This window comes from Tympanuchus pallidicinctus, unplaced genomic scaffold (assembly GCF_026119805.1).
Source record: "Tympanuchus pallidicinctus isolate F22 unplaced genomic scaffold, pur_lepc_1.0 scaffold1, whole genome shotgun sequence".
NCBI lineage: Eukaryota > Metazoa > Chordata > Aves > Galliformes > Phasianidae > Tympanuchus > Tympanuchus pallidicinctus.
In genome coordinates, this window is record NW_026294618.1 from 55,876,483 (window position 1) to 55,899,199 (window position 22,717).

General features: G+C 43.5%; 1 protein-coding gene across 9 annotated transcripts in view; it reads right to left on the reverse strand.

Moving 5' to 3' along the window:
* NHSL1 (NHS like 1) overlaps positions 1-22,717 on the reverse strand; it is a 163,804-nt gene that overhangs the window by 42,481 nt on the left and 98,606 nt on the right. For 8 of the 9 annotated variants that reach the window (XM_052674475.1, XM_052674467.1, XM_052674459.1 and 5 more), the window contains exon 2: positions 5,357-5,509. In XM_052674475.1, the coding sequence (XP_052530435.1) occupies positions 5,357-5,509 (153 nt within the window). Of the gene's footprint in view, positions 1-5,356; positions 5,510-8,015; positions 8,486-22,717 lie in introns of those variants that run through there. The other variant, XM_052674510.1, reaches the window with a different exon arrangement.

Sequence of the window (22,717 nt, forward strand, 5' to 3'; positions counted from 1 at the left end):
AGAATCTAGCCAAAACCATCAAGAGATGTACTGTGAATTAATTCAGAAACAGTAAAAAGTAGAGGATATATAAGCAAAACCACTGGCACAAACTTGGCTATTGAAACAAAAACAATTAGAAATAAGTTGATTATGTTTTTTAAAAAATTTTAATTCTTATTTTATTTTACAGCTATAAGGCCTTTCCGGAACATATGGTCTACCCCTAGAACTTAATAGTCTTTTACCTCATTACTGTTTCCATTTGGTAGGGAGCTCACATATTGGCATCTCTCTGAACCTGAGCTAGGCCTATTGTTATTATGAAGTGGTTCCCCACTACTTTGCAGCTCTTTAATGAAATGTAAGATTATTTTAAGTCCATAATCTTCTCAGCAGGATTATCGACTAGCAAGGCTGACCCTAATATTGCTCATCTGAACAGTGATCTGGCAGATGCCCTGAGAAAACAAAGGGTAAACACATACCTGTCTGGAGGGTCTTGCAGCAAGACACAATAGAGGCTTTATGAGTAACTACTTAAATCCGGTTTTATTTGACAATGCTAACCACATGTCTTCTGGAAAACAAATCCAGTGTTTCAATCACTGCTCCTTAAATACATTCCTTGAATTTGGCCAACAAAGCTAAATAGAAGCTACACTCAGCCAAATCCAGCTCTTCTGAAGATGAGATAATAAATGAATCATCACAGACATTGGAACAACGAGCACTATACCACATACAAAGTCCGAGTCAACACAATTACACTGGGAAAAAAGAGACAAAGTGCAGTCACTTGTGCAGAAAACCTTTGTAGTTGTAGCCTGAAAGCCAGTATGAAAGTTAGAATATCTGACCGTGCACACTATTTACAGGTTTACATTTTCAGTACAGATTTGCCACCTTAATCCACTGTAAACAACAATCAGCCCAAGCAATCAACAGCAGCATGCAACATAAAATTATTCCTAATCTGCAACTTGACCTGAGCAGCATGCGCCTTCCCAAGATCCTTGAGGACCAGGCCATCAGCTTTGAGACTGATCACTTTCCAGCATTCCCTATGTTTCCCCTTGAGCAGTAACATATTTATTTCATCTCTTCCTTATTGTTGCCAGCTCCCAACTCATGGCCAAGCAGCAACAAGTGACAATCTTTCCAGCCTTTTTAAAATTTACTTTTAAATAAAAAGGATGCTACATGGCAAATTGCTAGAACTGGAAGACAACTGCCCCTTGGAAATCAGGCCTTAAATATCCTCTTCCATTTCCCATCACTCCAGCTGATGCATTTGTTGGAGAGCACAAGGTAATTCAAAAGAAGCAGAAGTGAAGTCAGTTCAGGCGAGCAACACATTTACTTCATCACTGTTTGCAAAACTATCAGAGACAAGTGCACTCTGGATTAGATTTTCCTTTTAGGACACTTGGTAAACCCTGGTGAACACACTGCAAACCTGTCTGGAATGCAGACACACTTATGACCCACTTCAGGTAGTGAAACAAAGACACACTACAACTGCGGTGGGCCTCCTCCGCATCTTCACGACTTGCTCATCGACATTTTTTGACTATTTCACAGAAAAATAAGAATTATTCTCTGTTTACTCTTATCCAAATATTTGCATCGTTGCTATGTAGTGATGTATCTGTGCTCCTGGCTGAAGACCATTATGCTTGAGACACTTTCCCAGACAGCAGTCCTTTAAGCACTACCGCACTATAGAACAAGCCAGATCTGCTAGTGCCCAGTGACAGAGATACAGGCTGTATTACAGTGCTACCCCTTTGACTCCAATAAAACACCTGCTCGGCCTCTTGGCCTGGAATGTGGACCAAGGAAACAAAAGCAAGACTCCACCTCAGGCCAATTGGAGCCCAAGGGGCAAGGAAACATGTGCCATGAGCAGAATGCATTTGACACCAAATGTGTCACCCCGTCTGCTCCACTGGGTGCTCCAAGGCTCTGGTTGCTTCCCCTGAGAAAGGGAGAGTTTCTTTTATTAAGTGGAAACACGGTATTTAAAATAATTGGATTTACCATCACAAGCAAAGAGCTGGATCATTTTGTAAACCACATTTAAAAACATTTAGCAATGCTACCTTGATGATGATTTGTAGCTGAGCTTGTTATTCTGCTCTAGCTACCATGCTAAGTCTTGAAGACACTGCAGAGACATTAAAGACCTTCATTTTAAAACAGATGCAAATAATGAAGTCTGGATTTAACATTTTTCAAGCCATTGCTTTTAGTCAACAGCAACTATAGATTTTAATAAAAGCCCAATAAAGACACTTCAGTTTTTGAGAACAGACATAAGGACTATGTATTACCAACTTTACAAGTTCCTGGTGTTTCATTTTCTAATTCAGATTACTAGAAAATATTGTCTTTTTTTCCTTTTTTTTTTTAAATGCAGATGATCACGTGCACAACTAAATAAGAATAAAGTTCTACTTCGCTTACTTATGAAGAAATTTGAACATAAGATCTCGCCATTTATCTTGAAAGTAGTTTTATAAAGGAAAAGCACAGCAGAAGTCTAGTTCATAAGTCAAAATTTTTTTAAAAAAGAAAATGCCACCACCATGTAGTATCTATTACCATATGCTGCATGTGACCTCATAGCACAGCAAGCAAATGATATTTCAATATATTATATACTAAACCAAGTAATAGCAGCAGCATTAAAAAAAACAAACAAAACAACACCTTTTCCAAACACAGCACTGCTTTTGCTAAAGATACAAAGAGTTCACAGAGATCACCAAGCAAAGACCTTGATTGCTCTTGGCAGAGTTTTGTAATATCTCTATTCTCAACATTTTAATTTTAAGCCAGCTTGAGAAAAAGCAGTGGTAATACTTTTTTGTCCCTTAAGCAGTGCTCATAAATTTCTTCTATATGACAGAAAGCTTCAGCAGGTTTTTTTTGGCTACACCCATGCTATCAAAAAAAATCTGCTGAACTTTCCAAATTGTATCAGAGTAAATATGTTTGACCTTCTGTTATTTTAAAAGCTACTCAGGATTTTATCTGGTTAGTGCTAGAGGTGAATCTAGATGGATAAGAACATCTTGGCAGAAAGGATACCTTTACTGAGTTGTTTTGAATGATTTTATACATTCAATATCTTTCCGGCAGTTTAAATAATATCATGCTCTACAAGTGAATTACTATCAGTAGTCCAAGCTTTATACCTCTCTAATTCACTGGGGCAGTGACAAGTGCAATAACACAGTAATAGCCAGCAATCAAGTTGCTATGGACCATTACTTTTCCTTACAATCTTCCATGCTACAATCACACAGCTCTAGGCAACTTATTTCCTACCCATTAAGAAACTTTGGAAAACGTGTCTTTTCTGAAACAGCAAGTGGAAAAAGAGTTCAGTAGTAGTCACAACTACATTAAAATTTATATAACACTTATATGCTGAATGAAACTCAACCCGAGGTACAGAACTTTTGACTTAATCAGCTAAAGGTGCTCAGTAGCATCAACATCCTCCTGATTTCACAGTGCCACAGAAGAGTAAAAACTGATAAAACTTCAAGCAACACCCCTCTTATTACTTGGACCCCCTACAGACATTAATGGAATTACTGACGATGGTGCTAAATTCACACTGCAGCTAATCAGGGCAGCTAAAGGCCACAGCAAGGTGCTGCTCTCAGGAAAGCAACATGGCCTGGGAAAGAGCATGAGGCAAAACATAACTGAATGAGAGCAGAATTCTGTTAACTATGTTAGAAGCTTGAGGCCTGCTGAAGGCATCATGGTTTCATCCCTCTATCTCAACTACTACCCTGAAAGTAAGAAACTGAAATTCAGCTCAATACAGAGGAGTCTTATACCATGTGCGCGTGCCAGTTTTCTTTAATACAAATATCTGATTGGTTAATTCTAGTAGCACTGAGTAGCTTTTGTTTTTATAAAGAGAACCAGCTCTAGAGAAAAACCCCGTCAGACAAATAATTTCAGATGTGTAAGCTGGGCTAAGCAGCATATGAGAATAAGTTTCAAAAAATATATTGGATCCAAATTTATTGAAGTAGAAGATGCAGATAAAGCACAAAAAATGAAGTACAAAAAAATTAGAACAGCATTTTAACCTGGACTCAAGCAGAGAATAAAAAAATAGATGAATGAGTAGTTAATGCATACAAAAAGCTAAGTGCAAGTAGTATTATTTTTAATCCAAAAGAGGAAAATATCTCTTTTTTTTTTTTAAAAAAAAAAGAACTCGCACATCTGTAAGGGAACAGTAAATGTTTCAAGGCTAAAGCACTGCACAAATGCATTAATCCAATAAGTACAGAGGACACACAGGCTATCTGCTGAGCCATGCGTGAGCTAATAACTCCAGCTGTCAAGACTGCCCTATTACATGATAACAAAAAGCACCTAGTAAGAGATGGTGAAAAATTAATTAACCGGAGAAACAGCAAGCAAAATAAAACATAGCAGCCAAACACTTCCCCATTCACACGTACATAATGAAGTTTTCTCCATGTTCAAAAAGCAGAAATGTAGTGTTAAGCAAACAAAATTACAGCATTCCTTTAAATCGAGTTAACTCTGTAAGCTATCAAATACCTGTGGTTCCAGCTGAAATGAAAAGGGACTCAATACAAGCTGGCTCTTAGCAGGGAAATCCTCTTTGTCAAATAACCAACATAAAGAAAACTCTTGTGTTAACAATTTCCCGAACAGGGATGTTAAGCTCTACTTTCCAATTTCCCTTTTGGTCCAGAGACAGCTGTTCCTACAGCCTTTTCCATGCACACTCCCAGCCTGCCCATGTTTGCAGGGCTGCACGAACATAACACCACACCTTTCGCACCACAGAGTGCAGGCATCCCCCAACAAAGGCACTAAGGTGAGAAACTGGTCCTCAGAAAAGCACTGCACCCTTCTGCAAGGAATAAGATGCACTACTCAGTGATTCCTTGCGAGTGCCCCATTCCCTACTTCTCCTCGATCCCTCTTCCAACTTTTCACAAACAGTCAAAAAATGGCATGGCAATGGAAGTTATTGAATGACACACCTCTGATTTGGTATAGCATAAATGGAATCATTCAGGACTTATTAAAATAGAAGGCATCAGTTTGGAGCAATTCAAAGACTCAACGGAAACGGCAAAAAAATCCCTAAGTTTTCCAACTTCTCCATTCTACAATACCACCCTACCAGGTAACAAACTTCCTTGTTATTTGATAGAGGAAAAATACTCAAGCTACTGGTAAACCCCACTCAGAGCTCTTGCTGTGCTGCAGAAAAACAAGACAATCTTCTGAAGTCTACAACTTGGATAAGTTTCCAAAGATTGTGGCAAAAACTACCATGTTTTTAGTATCAGCAGCATCTCACCTCTCAGTACTGACTTGAGGTTCAGCTTTGCTTGCCGGTGCAAGTCCTCCACACAAGGTGGTCTTGAAGAAGGCAGGAACACATTTTCCTGCTGGTGCCACGGAGCAGTGTAATGGACAGTCCATCTGCTCTCTTCGTCTAAGTTGGAAACAGCTGCAGACAGAGAGAAAAAGAAGTAAGTGCTACTGCAGACAGGTCTATCATGTAACCCCATACGCACGTTTTGCCACACATCATCTTGAAATTGAGAAGACCGTTTATCACCATGGTCCTATCAAAACATTCTTTAGACCCTTATTTCATTAACAGTCAAAAGACCTCCTCTCACTTCTGGAATTATAAATGGCTTAGGCTGGAAGGGATCTTAAATCCCATCCAGTTCCAAGCCCCCATCCACTCACCAGCTCAGGCTGTTCAGGACCCCATCCAACCTGGACTTAAACACCGCTGGGAACGGGGCAGCCACAATTTCTCTGGGCAACCTGTTCTACTGCCTCATCACCCTAGGAGTAAAGAACATCTTCCTAACAGCTAACAAATTTCCCCTGTTTTAGTTTAAAGCCATTCCTCCTCATACTATCATTATTAGAACAAGTAGAAAGTCAGCCCCTTCCTTCTTATAAACTCCCTTCAAGTACTGGAAAGCTGCAATGAGCCTTCTCGTCCCCAAGCTAAACAAGTCTGGGTACCTCAACCTTCTTTCATAGGAGAGGTAAATGTAGTCTCTTGAGGGCGTGAAGGAAACAACCTTATATCCTTTTGTTTTTTCACTTGCTGATGCATTTATTGTGGACCTGTGAGACTATTTTTCTGCCCACAAACTCCCAGTCACTGCAAATGAAATCAGTTTCCTTGTCCTTGATCCTGCTAGGAGCCTCCTCCAGCTCAAGGGTGACCCTGAAAATGTGACAGCCACCATGAGAGATTACGACAGATTCATTTGTATTGTGAAATAACCTTCTCCGATCTCACACAAATCAGGAACTCAAATTCAACGGAAGTCAACAAACCAGCTTCTTTACATTTCCATGAGTGAAAAGTAGGCTTGGACAACAGCAACTCAATAGGCAAACACTGCTCAGAGCACAGCAGCAATGAGTAGGGATGGCATCAGTCACCTCTTCCTAACCAGCACATCTATGAAAACACCACAATGACATTGCTCAGGTTCAAAGTTCCCTACAGACCTCCAGTAACAAATTAGCCATAGTGCATAAGTCTAAGATTTGTTTATCATTTATCTTTCCTGAGAAAGAGCCATTACCTTTTGTTTAAAGTTTATCATCAATAAAAACTTTTACAGTTGAATGGTCTTATCCCTCTACCCCTTAATAAGAGGAAAAGGGCACTTGGGGGTCATATTTTACAATCCCCCAGGCACCGTTTGGCCTTCAGCCAGCATACTGCATATCCTTGCTTTTAGCTCTCTGAAGCAGGAAAAAAAAACAAACCACTACAGCTGCGTCTCCTTCAAAGCACCTGCTCTGCTGGCTCAGCCCTATGGCACTGGCTTGCTAGCAGCCCCACATCCTCCCTTGCTCTGCTGGCTGCCTGCAGCACCCACCAGTGATGTTCTTGCAGTGTGCAGAAGCTGGGAAGAAATAGGAGCCACAGTCTACCAGTGTCTGAGAAATGGCTCTGCCTCTAATGCAGTGCATCTGCCAGGATGAGCTTGGATGGAAGTAATCTGGGCTTATTAGAGATCATAAGCTATGCCTTAAACTTCAAAACCTATCTAAAACACAATGCTGCTTTGTCCTAAAAGGATCTGGGGAGCAAGAAAGTCCTTAAAAAAAAAAGCAAGAAAAAAAAAAAAAAAAAAGCGTGGAAATTCATTTAAGATTAGTGTCAGAGCACAGAAAGTTTCTGAAGAATGGTTCTTGGTCACTCCATCCACAGGACAGCCTGATCCCACACCCCGCCCATCCCTCAGCACTGGGTGCAGGTGTCCTTGTAACCAGAGGGCACATCTATCGCCACCCACCCAGACACCACCCCTTCCCTTACTGCGGCGCCCGACCCTGCCCTAGGGCAGGTAGCAGGTTTACTCAGCGCCCTGCCATATAATCATGAACTCATCGCGGTTGAGACAGGCCTTCAGGATCACCCAGTCCAACCACAGACTGACGTACCCATTCCAGACTGTGGGAGGAGGGAGGGGGGCAGCCAGGCCTGCCACACCAAAACTCACGGCTCCTGCTCACCACAAGTGCCCAATAAACCCGCTGCACAGAAACGCAGAGTATGTTCCCAAACTACGCTCCCTCGTGCAATTCGTACACCTTCAGGAATTAAATTAAATAAAGAACTGCAATTCACCTGAAATCCATCCTGTCGCTAGGTCAGGTGTTAAAGATGTTCCCAGCAGAAGCAGCGGGGCAGTGCAGGGCACGTGGGAAACTGCCCCAAACACTCCTCCCCACAGCCTGCACTCACGAGAACCCCCTGCCAGTCTGGCTGCTGCCCCACCACAAAGAGCTTTAACGGGAGCTGACCTAGAAGCCCTACAAGCAGACATCCTATAAGGCTGCCTCTACACGTACAAACTATTCAACAAAGTGGCATAAATCACAACAACACAGCACAGAAGCCAGAGCCGCACTCTCCTGCGAGGCTCTGCTACTCCCCACGAGGACCGCCAGCACGCACAGCTACTTACTCTTTTTCTTGAAAAGTTTCATGAGAGATTTAAGCTTTGTGTTGATGAAAACCACCATTTTCAAGGTGTTTTGCTGCGATCTCGGAGCTTAAAACCAATAAGAAGCCGGAGCTGCAGAAAGGTGACTGGTTTCCGGACCGATCCTGGTGAAACTGCACCGATTTCTCCTCTTCAGAGTTCTCCCTCCTCCCTTTTTTCCCCACTAAATCCCAACTTTAGATACGTCTGGATCTAAACGCACGGAACCACTTCCAATCCTTTAGCCTCAAAGCCTCCTCATCAAGTGCAATCCCGTGGGCTGGCGACAGTCACTTTCCATATGCAAAACGGGGGAGGGGAGGAAAGTTAATTATTATTCACAACCAAAAAAAAAAAAAAAAAATCGGCTTTGGGGCTCACTGCGCGCTCCTCATCCTCTCTAAGTTGGGTGGCTACGGAAAAGAAGGGTTTGGGAGGCGACCCTTTGCTGCCCACAGCTGCGGCGGCCATGCCCGGTGTGCCCAGGGGAGGGAGCGGGGCTGGGGGCGGCGGGGAGGGGCCGGGCGGAGCGGCCGCTCCGCCCGGCCCCTCCCCGCCACCCCCGGCCCAAGGCTTTTATTTTTTGCATCAATGTGCTCAGCAGGGCGTGCCCTTCGCACAATGTTAAGGCTCGAGGAGCGAGCCCTCCATCACAATGTAAGCTGCCTCGCGTTAACAATGGAAAGGGTTTTTCCTCGGGGAGAAGAAAACAGCCGGCAGCAGGGGTCTGGAGCTGACCCCAAAGCCGCAGCAGGACAGACAGCCTCTGCAGCGTGAAAAGCAGATGCTCTTCAAGAACTCAATCCAAGCTTCCCCATATCCCCGATATTCAGTACCACTCAGCAAATAACACAAAGTGCCTTCACCGGCATCTGAAACCTACTGGTGTTAACAGCATTTCCCCAGTTCCATAGAATGTGTACTCACAACATGGGTTTGATAGACGAACTGCCATGAGCAGTAGGACCTTCCAGCTGCTCCCACAGACTGGCTCACTGTGGCATGGTGCCTTTACGTTGCTAGATTTCCATCATACAACTTACACAAAAACTGCTCCTGACATCAAAACCCCGATAGCAAGATGGCTGTTCATTCATATATTACCTTGCTTCACACATCAAAGACTTGAAACTGTCAGCGCCCTCTGTGCAAATGCTCAGTAAATCTTTTCCTGACTTGTAGACTTCATCCTAAATGAAGCAGGTGCTGCCTCTCAGGATGAAGCACTGGAATAGGCTCCTCAAGGAGGCAGTTGAGTCACCATCCGTGAATGCGTTCAAAAACCATTTGGATGTGATGCTCAGTGATACGATTGAGCAGAGGGTTATTAGAATTAGGATAGTACGGTCAGGTTGCAGTTGGACTTGATGATCTTTCCAACCTTGAGCAATTCTATGATTCTATGAACTCTTGTAGATATCCCTGTTCACAGAATCACTCAGGTTGGAAAAGACCTTAAAGATCAAGTCCAACCATGACCTAACCATACTACCCTAACTACCCTCCACTAAATCACGTCCCCGTAGTCTTGTGAGCATCCAGCTTTTGGAGCAGGTCCAAAACTATCACTGCAGAGGCACTAAGTCACCTTTAAGGATACTTTCCACAGAATCGCAGAATCGTTTAAGTTGAACTTAAACCATCTTTGTTACATGATAGAAACTGAATTGATCAAGTCCATGGTAAGCTGGTGGGGTCTTGGCAATCACTTCTTTTAAGGATTTTGGTAATGTTTAAGCAGTTAACACCTGACAAAGCAAGTTGTTTTCTTCTCTGGAATCACACAATACTATCTCCCTTAGCATTTTACCATTACCCAGTCATCATTAAACCCATCTGAGATGCACTCTCACTGGACACATCATGAAGGTGGGTCCAGAATGCCTCCGTTCGCATCTCCAGTAGCACTGCCATGCAGTGACACACCTGGAAGGTGAGGACTCTTTTCCTAATGTGGCATTGATCTTTTGGGGGATGTAGTGTCTCTAAGTTGGAAAAAGAATTACAGTCCATTTGCACAGGAAAAGGCAAACATTTCAAGTGTGGGAAATTGTGCTTCTGGAAGTGACACAGCTTGTCTCCAGGGCCTTTATGCATTTCTCAGAGGTTTCCAAGTCCCATGGATGGGCTTCATCCCCATTTCAGGCTCAGGTCCCTGTGTACTGACATGTTTTAAGGCTACTTTGGACAGTTGTGGAAACTCTCTTTTCACCATGGGCTTGTCCAAGTTGAAGGTTGCTCTGGATCATCCCCTACCCAGAAGTATTCTGAAAACCAGCACTTAATGGCAGTCATCAAGCCCTGATCTCCAGACAAAGTTATTCAAAACCAGTAAGAGACATAGGATGTTGTCTGCCTTTCCTCTTCCCTCCATCTTCCCTGTGGCCAATGCTGGTCAAGTGGCCAACCATCAAAAATAAGTACCAGGAGGTGATTCCTCAAGAGAAATATCATTTGGTGCTGGCACTCACATCTTTCAGCTTGCCTTGGGTAAACAATCATCAAAAACTCTTCTCCACTGGATGCAAATCCAGTGGCTTCCATGAAATTCAGCATGTTGTCTCCATGCAACCCTTTCAAAAAACTTCATGGCATAACAGTTGGCTCTCGTGACAGTTCTCTCAGAGCACAAAGCATGCACTAAGTGGGCTTCTGTATGAGACTGTCAAAGAAAACGTACATTGCCAACCCAACAGAAAAAATCAGATACACACAAGCAAAACAAAACAACAATTAAACCACTCTGGCAGAAAAACTGTTACAGTTTGTTCTGGTGGGATAAAGCCAGACCCAGCAGCAGGTGTACACATGCTGTACTACCAGTTCTTTACAAGCAGTGACTCACCAGCTGTTGGCACACCTGCTAGCTCACCTTGGGCTAGTTAATGTTTACCTGCCACCTCCCTTCCCATATCCTCAGAAAAATGGTGACGCTCATTTGCCATCTCACATGGATACAAGCACATGCAACACTGAAAGTTTGCTGGAAGATTCCAGCAAATGCTAATTCTGTAGGCATCATTTAGTTTAGAAGTTTGGCCTAGAAGAAGCTCCATCCTAACAAACAAGTCAGAGACCAAGGAAAAGATAATAGGAGAGGCAAACAGGAGCCGCTTCAAATCATGAACACACTGTCATTGGCAAAACTGTGTTTTTGGTTCACGTATAGCAGTTTTCAAGCCCCGATCAGCTGAACTGTGCTTCCTTTTCTCCTACCAAAATGATTTTTATTAGTTTTGCATTTAAGCCTCACTTAAAGACCATCAATGTCCTCGATAGGCATATGAGAACTGATGAGTGTCTGCAGGGATTGCCTGAAACATCACTACCCCCCACCCTCTGCCCCTCTCCCCTCTTTGGAGGGAGGTTTCCAGCTGACCTGTTCCATGGCAGCCATCTGGGACTGCCACCCCTTGACATTCCCAGCAACACAAAACATTAGCAACCAAGAAACAATCTGTACATGTGCAGCTTCCACAGAAACATTTCACACCACCCACCGGGGCCTGGAAGAGAGGGATCTGGCCCCTGCCCTATTTGTAACTCAATACTCTGCACCTTGCACCACTGCACCTGATGTGCTGAGGAAGCTGAGAAATGGTACCACTACTTTTTTTAAGAAGAGATGAGCCCAACAGATGCGAAATTCATGAAATAACACTACCAGACAGATGTATCACCATCTCAAACTGTAAGCTGTCAGCCTTAGAAATTTATTCAGGCAACAGAAAAATCCTCCATTAAAGAAATGTGTAGCATCAGTGATGTTTTAGACAGGGGAATAAAGCAAGAATGTGCAACTGAGCTGGCAACCGCATGTGAGAGCTGTTCCACTGCGTCTCTTCACAATAATCAAAGGGGAAAGATAAAATGCTGCTAAGCAGAAGTGCTCTAAACAGCGAGATAGGCTTGCAGCAAGTTCCCACCATACTGCTCTGGCAGCACGCAAAGAACACTGCTGGTAAAGCCACTGTCACTGTGTTCCTGCAGGGCTGGTCCAGATGCTCAGGACTGCTCCCCATCATCTTGTCTGTCCCTCCACACAGCTACAGGCGCCAGGGCAAGCAGCTGCTAGACTGAGCCAGCACCTAGCACAGCCCCTCCACCAGCTCGCTGGGCGAGCCTGAGCCAAGATTAAGCACTTCCTACAGGTTACAAGGCTCTGTCTGGTTCCAGATTAACACTAAGTCACCCTAAAAACCATGACTTGACTTCTACTTGAGAGCGCTGTGATCAGGAGAAGTAAGAAGCCTGTGATAAGAAATGCTGAATGTAGCTTTGCCCAAACTTTACTCCTGCTCTGGCCACCTTCACCCATGCCATCATTTGTTTTTTAGGCCCCTTCAGACCACAGGAATCAATAATTTATGATTGTAAGGGCTTATTCCCCTCCTTTCAGAGCCAATCGTGTCTGGCCATCTCCCGGCACTTTTCAGGAGAACAAAAGTGTTCCCCCACAGGCCATCCGCCCAACCCAGGCAGGGGCATCAGCCACCCTCCTCTCCCCAACTCACAATGGCCTCTTTCAAGGCACCCTGGGCCTCGTGAAGGACGATACTTCCCCAGCCAGCAAGAAATCGCCATTCATCGACTCATCGGGAGGAAGAGGAGGACAGGAATGCAAAGCGAGAGAGAACAAAGGAGGAGGAGGATTTCACCCCAAAGCAGCCACAAGGGACGAGAGGGACTCGTGGCCCACTGAATCACGGAATCATTAAAGTTGAAAAACACCACTAAAGTCATCCACTAAGATGTCTGCACACTAAGATGTGCAAACATCGAAGTCGCAGGGAGCAGCGAGTGTCTCCATGCAGGCAACAACGGGAAGGTATTGCCCTGAAGGGAGCCCCCCCCCCCATTTGTTCATCCAACGAGGGCTGCCCGGGGAAGGCGAGACAGAGAAGCAGCATAGCCTAAGCCGGGGAGGACAGAAAAGCAACAGACTGATTGATCTGATGATCCTATTTAGGTCACAGCACAATAAAGCTAATTCATTCCTTTTACAATTCAAAACATCTTGCCACAGATCCTCTGTCATGCAAACACATCACCAGAGTGAAAAAGGAGAATTCTGGCAGAGCTGCACGCAGACAAAAGAGAAACTTCTTGTGGTTAGAGCATCTCCCGACACTGTATCTGCAGACAGGAGCACAGATAACGGTAGTGAATGTGCGATTTTGTTCAGTGTCTTTGTTTTGAATTGCAGGGCACAATCTCCTTTCCTTTGGCCATTCCTGAGCTAAGACAGCATCAGCTCCCAGAGGAGTACTTTGCTCACTCTCCATAGGAACACTCCTTTAAAATTTCATCGGAAAGTATTCTGATTTTAAATTCCAAACCCACCTTAACGCTCATCAAGAACCGAGCAGAAGTGACTCCAGCAAGTAAACTCATCTTTACAAAATCTCATCTTCACAAAATCTCGGCTTTTATTTTCTCTAGAAATGCATAGTAAAGATACTTCTCTGAGTAAGTGATGGAAAAAACATCATCACCACGTGAAACCAACAAAACCAGACTGCACAAACTTCTGCCCTGTGCTGTCTCCTGGTTGGTCTGTAATTCCATCTTCAGCAGCTGCACACTTGTGGACCCACACTAATATCCAACAGATTTCTTAAATTAATCTCAGTCTGCATTCTCTTTAGGAGTGTCCCAAAGGGGATACACTCCCCACTCATTTCACTTATTTAAAGTCACAGAAAAAATTCTTGCAGCATACCTCAATCCTCCCTCCCAACATTGCACTTTGCAACATATGTAGTTATATCTGGATTATCCTGGGACAAGGAAATAGCAGATATATATACACACATTTTTAAGTTCTGAGACACTTATAAAATTAGGCTGGCAAGTCCTTCAGCTTCTGAAGAAGTTTGTATGTACTTAAGAAGTACATGAAAAAACCTAAAATCCTTCCAACCTAGCAGCCTTTGCACAAATGTTAATTCAAAAATCAAGCAGGGCTTGCTCTGTCTCACACAGCAAGTTGAGAAAAGGTTTTGTATTTTAGTTAGAAACTTGCAAAAATTCTCCCAAAAGTGCATCTGTACAATGCAGTAGTATAATGACAACTAAAAGCTAAGGTTCACAAACAACTGATGGACTTTGGTACTTTCCCTGAAGTTGTTAATACTGACAAAATCTGAAAAGCTGGGCACTTTTCAATTAAATATAGACACAATCTACCTTGAAAAACAACATCCTCCAACTAAACTGATCCTGCCTATGTAACAGTCATCTAATAATGGTGTTGCAGGAGTCAGTGGTCTACTTCAAGCTGCTATGGAAAATAATGAGCCAACATTCGTGCCATAGCATCTCCAGAGGATGGGCTCTGGCTGCCCATGCATCAGTTCACCCCAGATATCATCAAACACCAATAGATCTGGAGAACAAATTTTAAGATGACCTTTGTGTAGTCAGCATCTTCTTCTTAGAAACTCTCAACAAATAGTTTAAGTTGAAAGGGAAGTCTCACAAATTCATGCTTCTAATTGGTTGTATTTTCAAAATTTGTAACATGGATAATAAAGATTAAGAGAGGCAGAGATGGAAATACCCTATTCATCATACAAAATCCAGCAAACCTGCCAAAGTGCTGTGTTCGGTCAGCATTCACAGCTGAAGAGCTACTCTTCATGTGCTCACTAGCAAAATGCACCTGGTAGTCTAACTGATGCTTCTGTGAAAAAGTACCTTACACCAAACATGTTCAGAGTGGACCCGTGGGAACACCAGCTACCAAGGTTTTTAATACCACGGCAATTGTTTCAATAAATAAATACATGGAGGCATTATTCAAACAGAGGCCTCACTGTCTACTTCACCAAAAGATAATATACAAAAACAAAAAGACAAAAAACCAAAAACAAACAACAAAAAAAAAACAAAACAAAAACAACAACAAAACACAGTGATTCTCTCTACTCCTGAATTAGACCCACCATTGCTGCCTCCATGACCTTCCAGAAAGGGAAAAGGAAGTGCCCCGCTTTCTCATACAGGACCCCTACTATAGATCTCTACAGTTCTTGTTTTAGAGAAGCTAAAGCTTCCTTGCTATGGGCAGAGAATGCCAGAAAACTGAAAAATCAGTAAAGTTTTAACATCAAAGGGTTTAATGTGCAGAAATACCATCGGTTTTCTGGCGTAGAGAACAAGCTTTCAACAAACACCTGTCTTCTCCAGCTCAGCCCTTCTTAAACATACCAGTACCTGGCATTTAGGAGACAGTAAGACGGTAGCAAAGAAATATCAGTACTTAACTACTGCTAAACAAATGACTATGAACAAACCCTGGCATCTCCAGACAGTTGATAAAGCTATTGTGCTTACCAGTGGCTGCGTTTTTTGAACTATTTACAATTATCCAAATTCAACTTTGGGTTACAAATTTGTCTAAAGAATTATTCATTGCTTACAGCTTGAGCTACTGCAGAATGGGACCTGGACAGCATTTTGCATTGCAAGCTATTGGGGAGAGAAGAGAGAAGTGACTTGGAAGAGCCAGGTGAGAAACCTTTGAGCAGCCCCAGGGCAAGTCCCAGCCTGGAGAGGAGATGATTTGAATGTAAAGGAGAAGATGGGGCTCAATAACAGTTGATGTGAATAAAGTTTACACCTCAGGAAAACAAATCAATAAAACTAAAGCTTTTTCTCAAAAATATTCTGCAAAATGTATTATGTATGAAGATCCTCTTCCTTATTTTTGTCTTTATGGATTATGATAAAAGCAGGTCTAGTCTATCACATCTTGTATGGATACTGCAATAGAGCGCTAAGCAAAATTTGGTCCAAAAGGAAGACATTAAAGCATTGTATTCACATTAGCCCCAGAAGTGCTTCTTTTTCTGTCAGGGCAATTAGCATCCTGCTCCTCTTCTGATTACTTAAGCCCTGACAAGGAAGTATCACACATGGGAAAAAGCCTGCACTCACCTTCAGCTACTGGGAATAAAGCAGCGTATTTTCTCTGATGCTATGAATTATTTACCCTAAAGATGGCTCCCACCATCTGCCTGCGGACTTGCTCACACTGTCCCTTGCTCTGGCTGCACCACCAGGCTCACTGTGGCAAATAAAAGTACAGCAGCCCACTGAAGGCAGGTGCTGGAAAAGGCATGAGGGGTCATTCAGCTGGCAGAGGTGGCAAGCTCCCTTTGGAAGTGCTGGCCAATTGCAGGGTTAAATAGGGACAGGTCATAAAGGTGGAGAAAGAGATTTATGTAACTGTCCACGCATTCAGGCAGTGACAAACATGTTCAGGGAGGAGTGTGACACTTTCCCATTCAACAGCAGCAGAGGGCCTCTGCAGCCCTTTGTGTCAAACCTTCCTGTTCCTGAACTTCTTACTAAAATGCCTGAAAGACAGCTGGCCAGCCTGAGCACTACAGCAGAGGAGTATGAGCAGTCAGCATGGCTCAGATCAGAAATCGAAAGAATGGGGAGACAAGATGTCCAGGAAGAGCAGTGAGTGACCACCGCAGTATCTACACATTTTTCTGCCCTCTCCCAAAGTTCTGTTCCAAACAATGCCTGTTCATATTCCCCTAGCGAGGGGACAAAGCTTGCAACTGAGGTGGCTGCCAGCATCTTGAAGAACAGTTTCCTAACAGAAGAGAGGACCTGCAGCCCAACAGCTCCAAGCAATACTCTGGGGGATTCTGCCTTTAAATTAGTAATGCTCAGACCCCTGCATGTCTGCGTGTGCTCAGAAGATGTGCTGAGGCTGATTAAGTACCATTCAGCTGCGGCTACAGAAGTGGCATCATGGGGTTTCAGATTTATTCTCTCCCAGGTCAGTCGACAAGTGTGATGCTGTTTTTGTAACTGCTGTAGCTGCAAGCACCGCAGGCAATCCAAAATTCAAGCTGTGTATTTCCAATCATGCATCATCCCCACAATCCAGGTCCCATTGCACTGTATTACAGCATCAATTGAGATGTAACTGTGATGAGCCACGTAAAGCATTCCTCTGATGAAAAAGATAACAGCCTCTGTGTCCCAATTTCTCGGTAGGCACAAGAATATGACTTTTATTGTTTAGTACCACATATTCTTACAATTGATTGGATCCAGAATACTTTTCAATTGCTTGTCATTAACTTCCTAACTGTGCAACCCTTGTGCCTTTACCGCAGAATTTGAATACTGAATTTTTTTTGCACAAGATGTAAATTAAAACAACAAATTGCCTCCTCCTTTTTTTTTTTTTTTTTTTTTTTTTTTAATTAAATAATCAATCTCTCCCAATTGCAACTCTTCAGAGAGACTTAGGAATGCAAGGAAAGTACCATCTGTTGGTAAAGAGGTGAGACTAAGCTTTTCCTGTAGAAATACTCACTTTACGTTACCCAAGCAGACACATTTAAGCAACCAACAACCCTGAGTCCCCAAATCTGTGCATCACAGAACACAATATGAATGTAACCTGCTTCCAAAGGAGATACGAAGTGTTAGTGAAAAAAATAAATAAAATCAAATATAAAAGTATCTTCTACAACAAAGGAAGTGAAGTTGACCATTTTCCATTTTTTACTATACACTGCTTAGATGGCAGTGTAAAATGGGCTAATACTCAAATAACAAGAGCTGTATACTGATTCTTTCCTCTAGCACACTGTTTAAACTCCCCCAAAAATAAAGATAGTTGCTGTGTACAAGGGAGAGGAGAGCAGCCCACCACTGCATGCACAGGCTGCCATCTGCAGAACTGACCCCACTCTCTCAGCACCCTGGGACCCACCAGACCATGCTAATACAGTCTGGGGGTGAGAGAGGAGAGGAGTCACTACTTAGGCACTCATAACCTACATTTTCTGCCTGACAGAACCACTACACACCCTGGAGTCACCACAAGGGAGCATAGAGCAGCTTCTGAAGTCTCACCTTCAGAAGGAACTACATCATTCAAGACCCTGCGAGACAAGGTGATGTCAGATAGCAGCAGCAGCCAGCTCGTTGCTGTGGGTACTGGGCACAAGTAACCCCACAGCTTCAAGGTTTTTAATCTTTTACTCCATCTTAACAAGACGGAAAACACTGCTCTAGGAAGCCCACCTCAGCTCAAAGCTTAACACTGCTAGACAAAGAGACTATGGGTTTGCAATAAAATTCCAAGAAGTACAAGTTTTTGTGCCTTGTTTGGCTCTTTCAGCCCTGCTCCTGTGACAGACTGTTCCCAGCAGAGTGCATATCCCCATTGGGACAGACACAGATGGCCTGGCGCCTGCAGGCCTGGCTCCAGCAGAGTACCCCATGAATCCAAAGCCAACCTGCACAGTGCTTCCGTAAATACGCAGCTGTCATTCCAAGCACAATCCTTACTCAAACCTCGTTTAAACATAATAATTAAAAATCCCACAAATTAATTCTAAAAATCAGATCCCAATTGCAAACTCCACAGACCCTATCACTCTGAGATTCATCTCCTGATGACTCTACTCTGGTAGTTCCTTTTCTCCTCTCCATGACTAAGTAGCCTTCCCTCCTTTCTAGTGTTTCCCATATGGTTACATGAATGCAGCAATTAATATGCAATTAATAAAATGGTGTGATCAACTGCTTTTGTTCACACAAGCAGCTGCTCTGCATGTTACAACATAATTAGACAAATTAAGACATACAGCTTTTGTCTGCAGCATCACTCGCGCTTAAATGTCACTAAGCCTATTGGCATTTGGGATTATTTTAAACATGTCTTGGTTTATTAACACTAAAATGTATCACAGAGCCAGATTTATAAGATGCCAGCTGTGGGGACAGCCAAGTGCAAGACCTCCAAAATGCTTGCACAAGCCATTCAAGGGTTAAGGGCAGAATAAGGTTCTTACAGAGAATATGGGACAGGCAGCGCACCATGGTACTTCTCCAAAGGGTTGTTACTGAAGATTTTGGATGCCCAATAGCGTGGGCGGTGGGTGGGGGTAGAACAAGGGAAGGGGCATTCTGTGAAGAAGGGATGGCATGGAAAAATAAGGGAGCAGCAAGGAACATTTCTGCTGCAGGAGCACCACAGATGAGCCCAGCAGTGCAGGAGCCCCGATCAGCACAGGGCAGGCATGCAGCCGCTCTCAGAACAAGGAGCAGGGGCAGTTGTTGATCTGCAGAGACCTGAGCTTACACTGCACATCAGAACAAGCAACTCCCAGTGAGATGTGCAAACACACTGTACCTGCCATCCCAAGAGATTTTCACTCTGGTGTTGACACACTGGAACAGGTTTCCCAGGGAGGTTGTGGATGCCCCTGGATGCATTTAAGGCCAGGCTGGATGTGGCTCTAGGCAGCCTGGTCTAGTGGTTGGTGACCTTGCCTGAGGCAGGGGGGTTGAAACTAGATGATCTCTGAGGTCCTTTTCAACCCAGGCCATTCTATGATTCTACGATTAATCAAATGAAGCAATGAGGAGCTTTCTGAGCCCATATCCGCCACCATCTTCAGCCACACCAGCTTCACACGGGACCCTGTGTCACCCAACAGAAAGGCTGTTATTTAACCAAAACGAGAAATAACTTTCCAGAAATAAACAAGCTCTTTTACTTTGCAAGGTATTCGTGGATTTTTCTGGCCAAATGAACAAAATTTCCAAAAAAACTCAAAGAACACGAAGAAAAAAAAAACAAAAAAAAAAACTTATTTAAGACATGCAATAAGAATTATATTCAAGTTCCTCCTTCCCTTAGAAACAAACCATCCTTGTTTGTGCTGTGCGTGCCAGCTGCAGGGCACAGGCCTGGAGCACCAGCTGAAGCTGGACACTGGGCTGGCCAAGTACTTGCATCGTGCTTTGTGAGCAGCCACCACGGCCACTCGCTAGCGGAGACTGAGCCCCACTGTCACTTACGACATGGGAGGCCACAAAGAGGTGCTCAGTGCTCCGCAAGGCCGGGTTTAGGAGAGACTCAGAGTGATACAGTCTTTGTTTCACAGCGCTAAATGAGACGGCAAAGAATGAAGCCTCCCAAACCACAAGGATTTTGGCATTTTATGAATATGACACCTTTTAATTGGAAAATTTAAATCTCATAGCTGTGGGAACAAAAACTGGGGGGAAAAAAAAAAACATAACAAATAGTGAAGAATAAAATACCTGACTTGGTTCAGAACACCCTATCAATTTATAAATAGATTTAGTCATTATCCTTTCAAATTCTGTATGGTCTTCCACATAATACACATCATGCAGAAAGGTCTCAGATTCACAGCTAAGACAGAGCTGTTGTCCCTCGAAAGGGTAATGAATGAAAAAGAATAGAGCATTCTTTCATGAGCTACTGGGCAACAAAACATGAAGTTCCAATAACTGAAGTTACTGTTCAACAAACATTAAAAGTAATTCAATACTGCAGTTGGTTCCCCCTCGTGCTTGCAGAAGAAGGAAAAAAAACCTCCAAAATTCTTACCAAAACATCATTAAAAAAAAAAAAAAAGAAGACTGATGCAACAGTTTAGCTATGTTAGCATAAAATGCCTTTAAATGTAGGAAGTTGGATAAAGCACGTAGCAGAGATGCTGAGCCCAAGAGGCAGGTGATGCTCCGAGCAGGAGGTGGCAGCATTTGGAGGCAGCAGGCTCTGCCAGCAGGTTCTCATCCAGTCCAGCTAGCACTGAAAACAGAATCACCTTAGCAGTTCTGCTAGGCCTGGTCAGCCCAAAGCTTCAGATCAGCTTTGCTGTAGGAAAACTAACCACAGACACACAACAGTGCTGGAGTTGTTCCACAGTCATGGATATGCATGAGATGCTGCTAGTCCCTCCACTACTATAATGTTGTTCTTCCTCCAAGCAGGAAGGCTCTGAGAAGCCATATTCCAGAATTCTGGCTTGTTTCAATCGTGCATTACCTATTTTCAATGAATGCAGCAGTGACAGCAGAGGAACGGCATCACGGACGCAGAAACAAGACTGAGTTGGTAATGCTCAGTCTCTACTTCATGCACCCCTTACTTGACATTTTCAGTGGGATCAACTGCTAACAGCTGAATGAAGCCACCAAACCCTAACCTGGTCCTTTGGTGGCTGTGGCTGCAGCACCCCAACCTGTACACACAGGTGAACACTGATAGCACTGCAGTGCGAAGGAGTACCAAAGACTAAACACTTCTCGATGAGGAAACTGCCCCCAGGCACGGAGTTCAATACTTGGGCTGCCGTTGTGTTTGCAAACGACCCCAAAGCTGCCCAGGGCATTTTCTGCCTGTGAAATCTCCACGACGGGGTTCCCATGGAGGCCGTTATCACCAGAGATAATACTGGCCAATGAGCACCTGCTGTGCTTAGCAGCTATCACTTGACCCCTTCCCAGAAAGCACTTCCACTCTGAAACACTTTTGTTCCTTAAAATAAACATTAACAGAGGTTAAAAGCAGCACAGGTCTCCCTATCTCAAAGAGAAATAGGACCTGTCCAACCAATAACACTTAACTGATGGCTTAATTGCATTTTCATTCTTTTGTCTCCATGGGCTGAGGAGGAACACAAAGAAAGGCAGCCGGTGGGCAGGGCTGGCATCTCGGCACAAGTGTGGGCACTGGTACTGGCACGGCCAAGGCAGAAACAACCAGCTGATCTTACAGTGCAGTTTGGAGAATTCAGCATTACGTACAGAAGCTTCAGTGGTCCATAATGCATATAGAATCATAGAATGGTTTAAGTTGGAAGGGACCTCTGAAGATGATCGGTCACCAACTCCCACGCTGTAGGCAAGGTTGCCAATCACTAGATCGGGCTGCCCAGGATTGTAGCAGACACCAGTGAAACTCAATCCATGAGAATCAACTATACATTCTTCAATATGTAGAAGTTTATCACTGGGGCACAGAAACTACTTTTAAAAGCTTTGGTAAGTCACATCTAAACCACTGCCTATATATGTGCTATATTACAAATCATCCGAACTACAGAAGTAGTTTGCATACCTTTTAAAATAGTCAATAGTACTTAAAAGAATTCTTCTCTCTTCATTAGGAAATCACTGAAGCAACAAAATGAATGCACTTGGACAAGGAAAGCAGACACTCCCACTGCATACCTGGGATCTCAATCCCACTATTTAGATGCAAAACAATTTCCTAGGCACTTCTCCACACAGCTATTTGTATTATTTAAACTCGAGGCCACCAAGTTTTCACCCAAGAAGAACCTGAAAGGTGCCTTGAAGAGATTCAACTATTTACATGCAAAACCAACTACTTCAGTCTCCAAGCTTTTATAATGCAGTGCAGCAGGAGCTACCAAAGGCCTTCCCCTAGTTGGCATAGCACTGAGGGGGTCATGTCCTGCTCTGCAGCATCACTGGGGTGGCTTCCCAACACCTCTGGGTGCCTCTCTAATAGGTCTCATAGAATATAGAGGCTATGAAATTGTACATAGAGCATAACAGAAAGCAGACGTGCAATTTCACTGATCAGTGTTAGCACTGCGTGGCTAGATTTATCGATCTGGCAGTAATTAGACACTGTCAGATGACCAGCAAAACACTAATGAGGAAAAGAAAATCAACACAGTTGTGAACATATCAATACACTTGGGGGGGGGAATAAATCTAGTGTAAGAAAGCCAGACAGCTGGGGTTTTTTTGTTTGTTTTTGTTTTTTTCAGGAAAAAGTTCCTTTATCTTGTGAAATTTTGCCCCCATCACCCTAAAACACTTTTTAGAGCAACCATTCCATGAACAGCTGG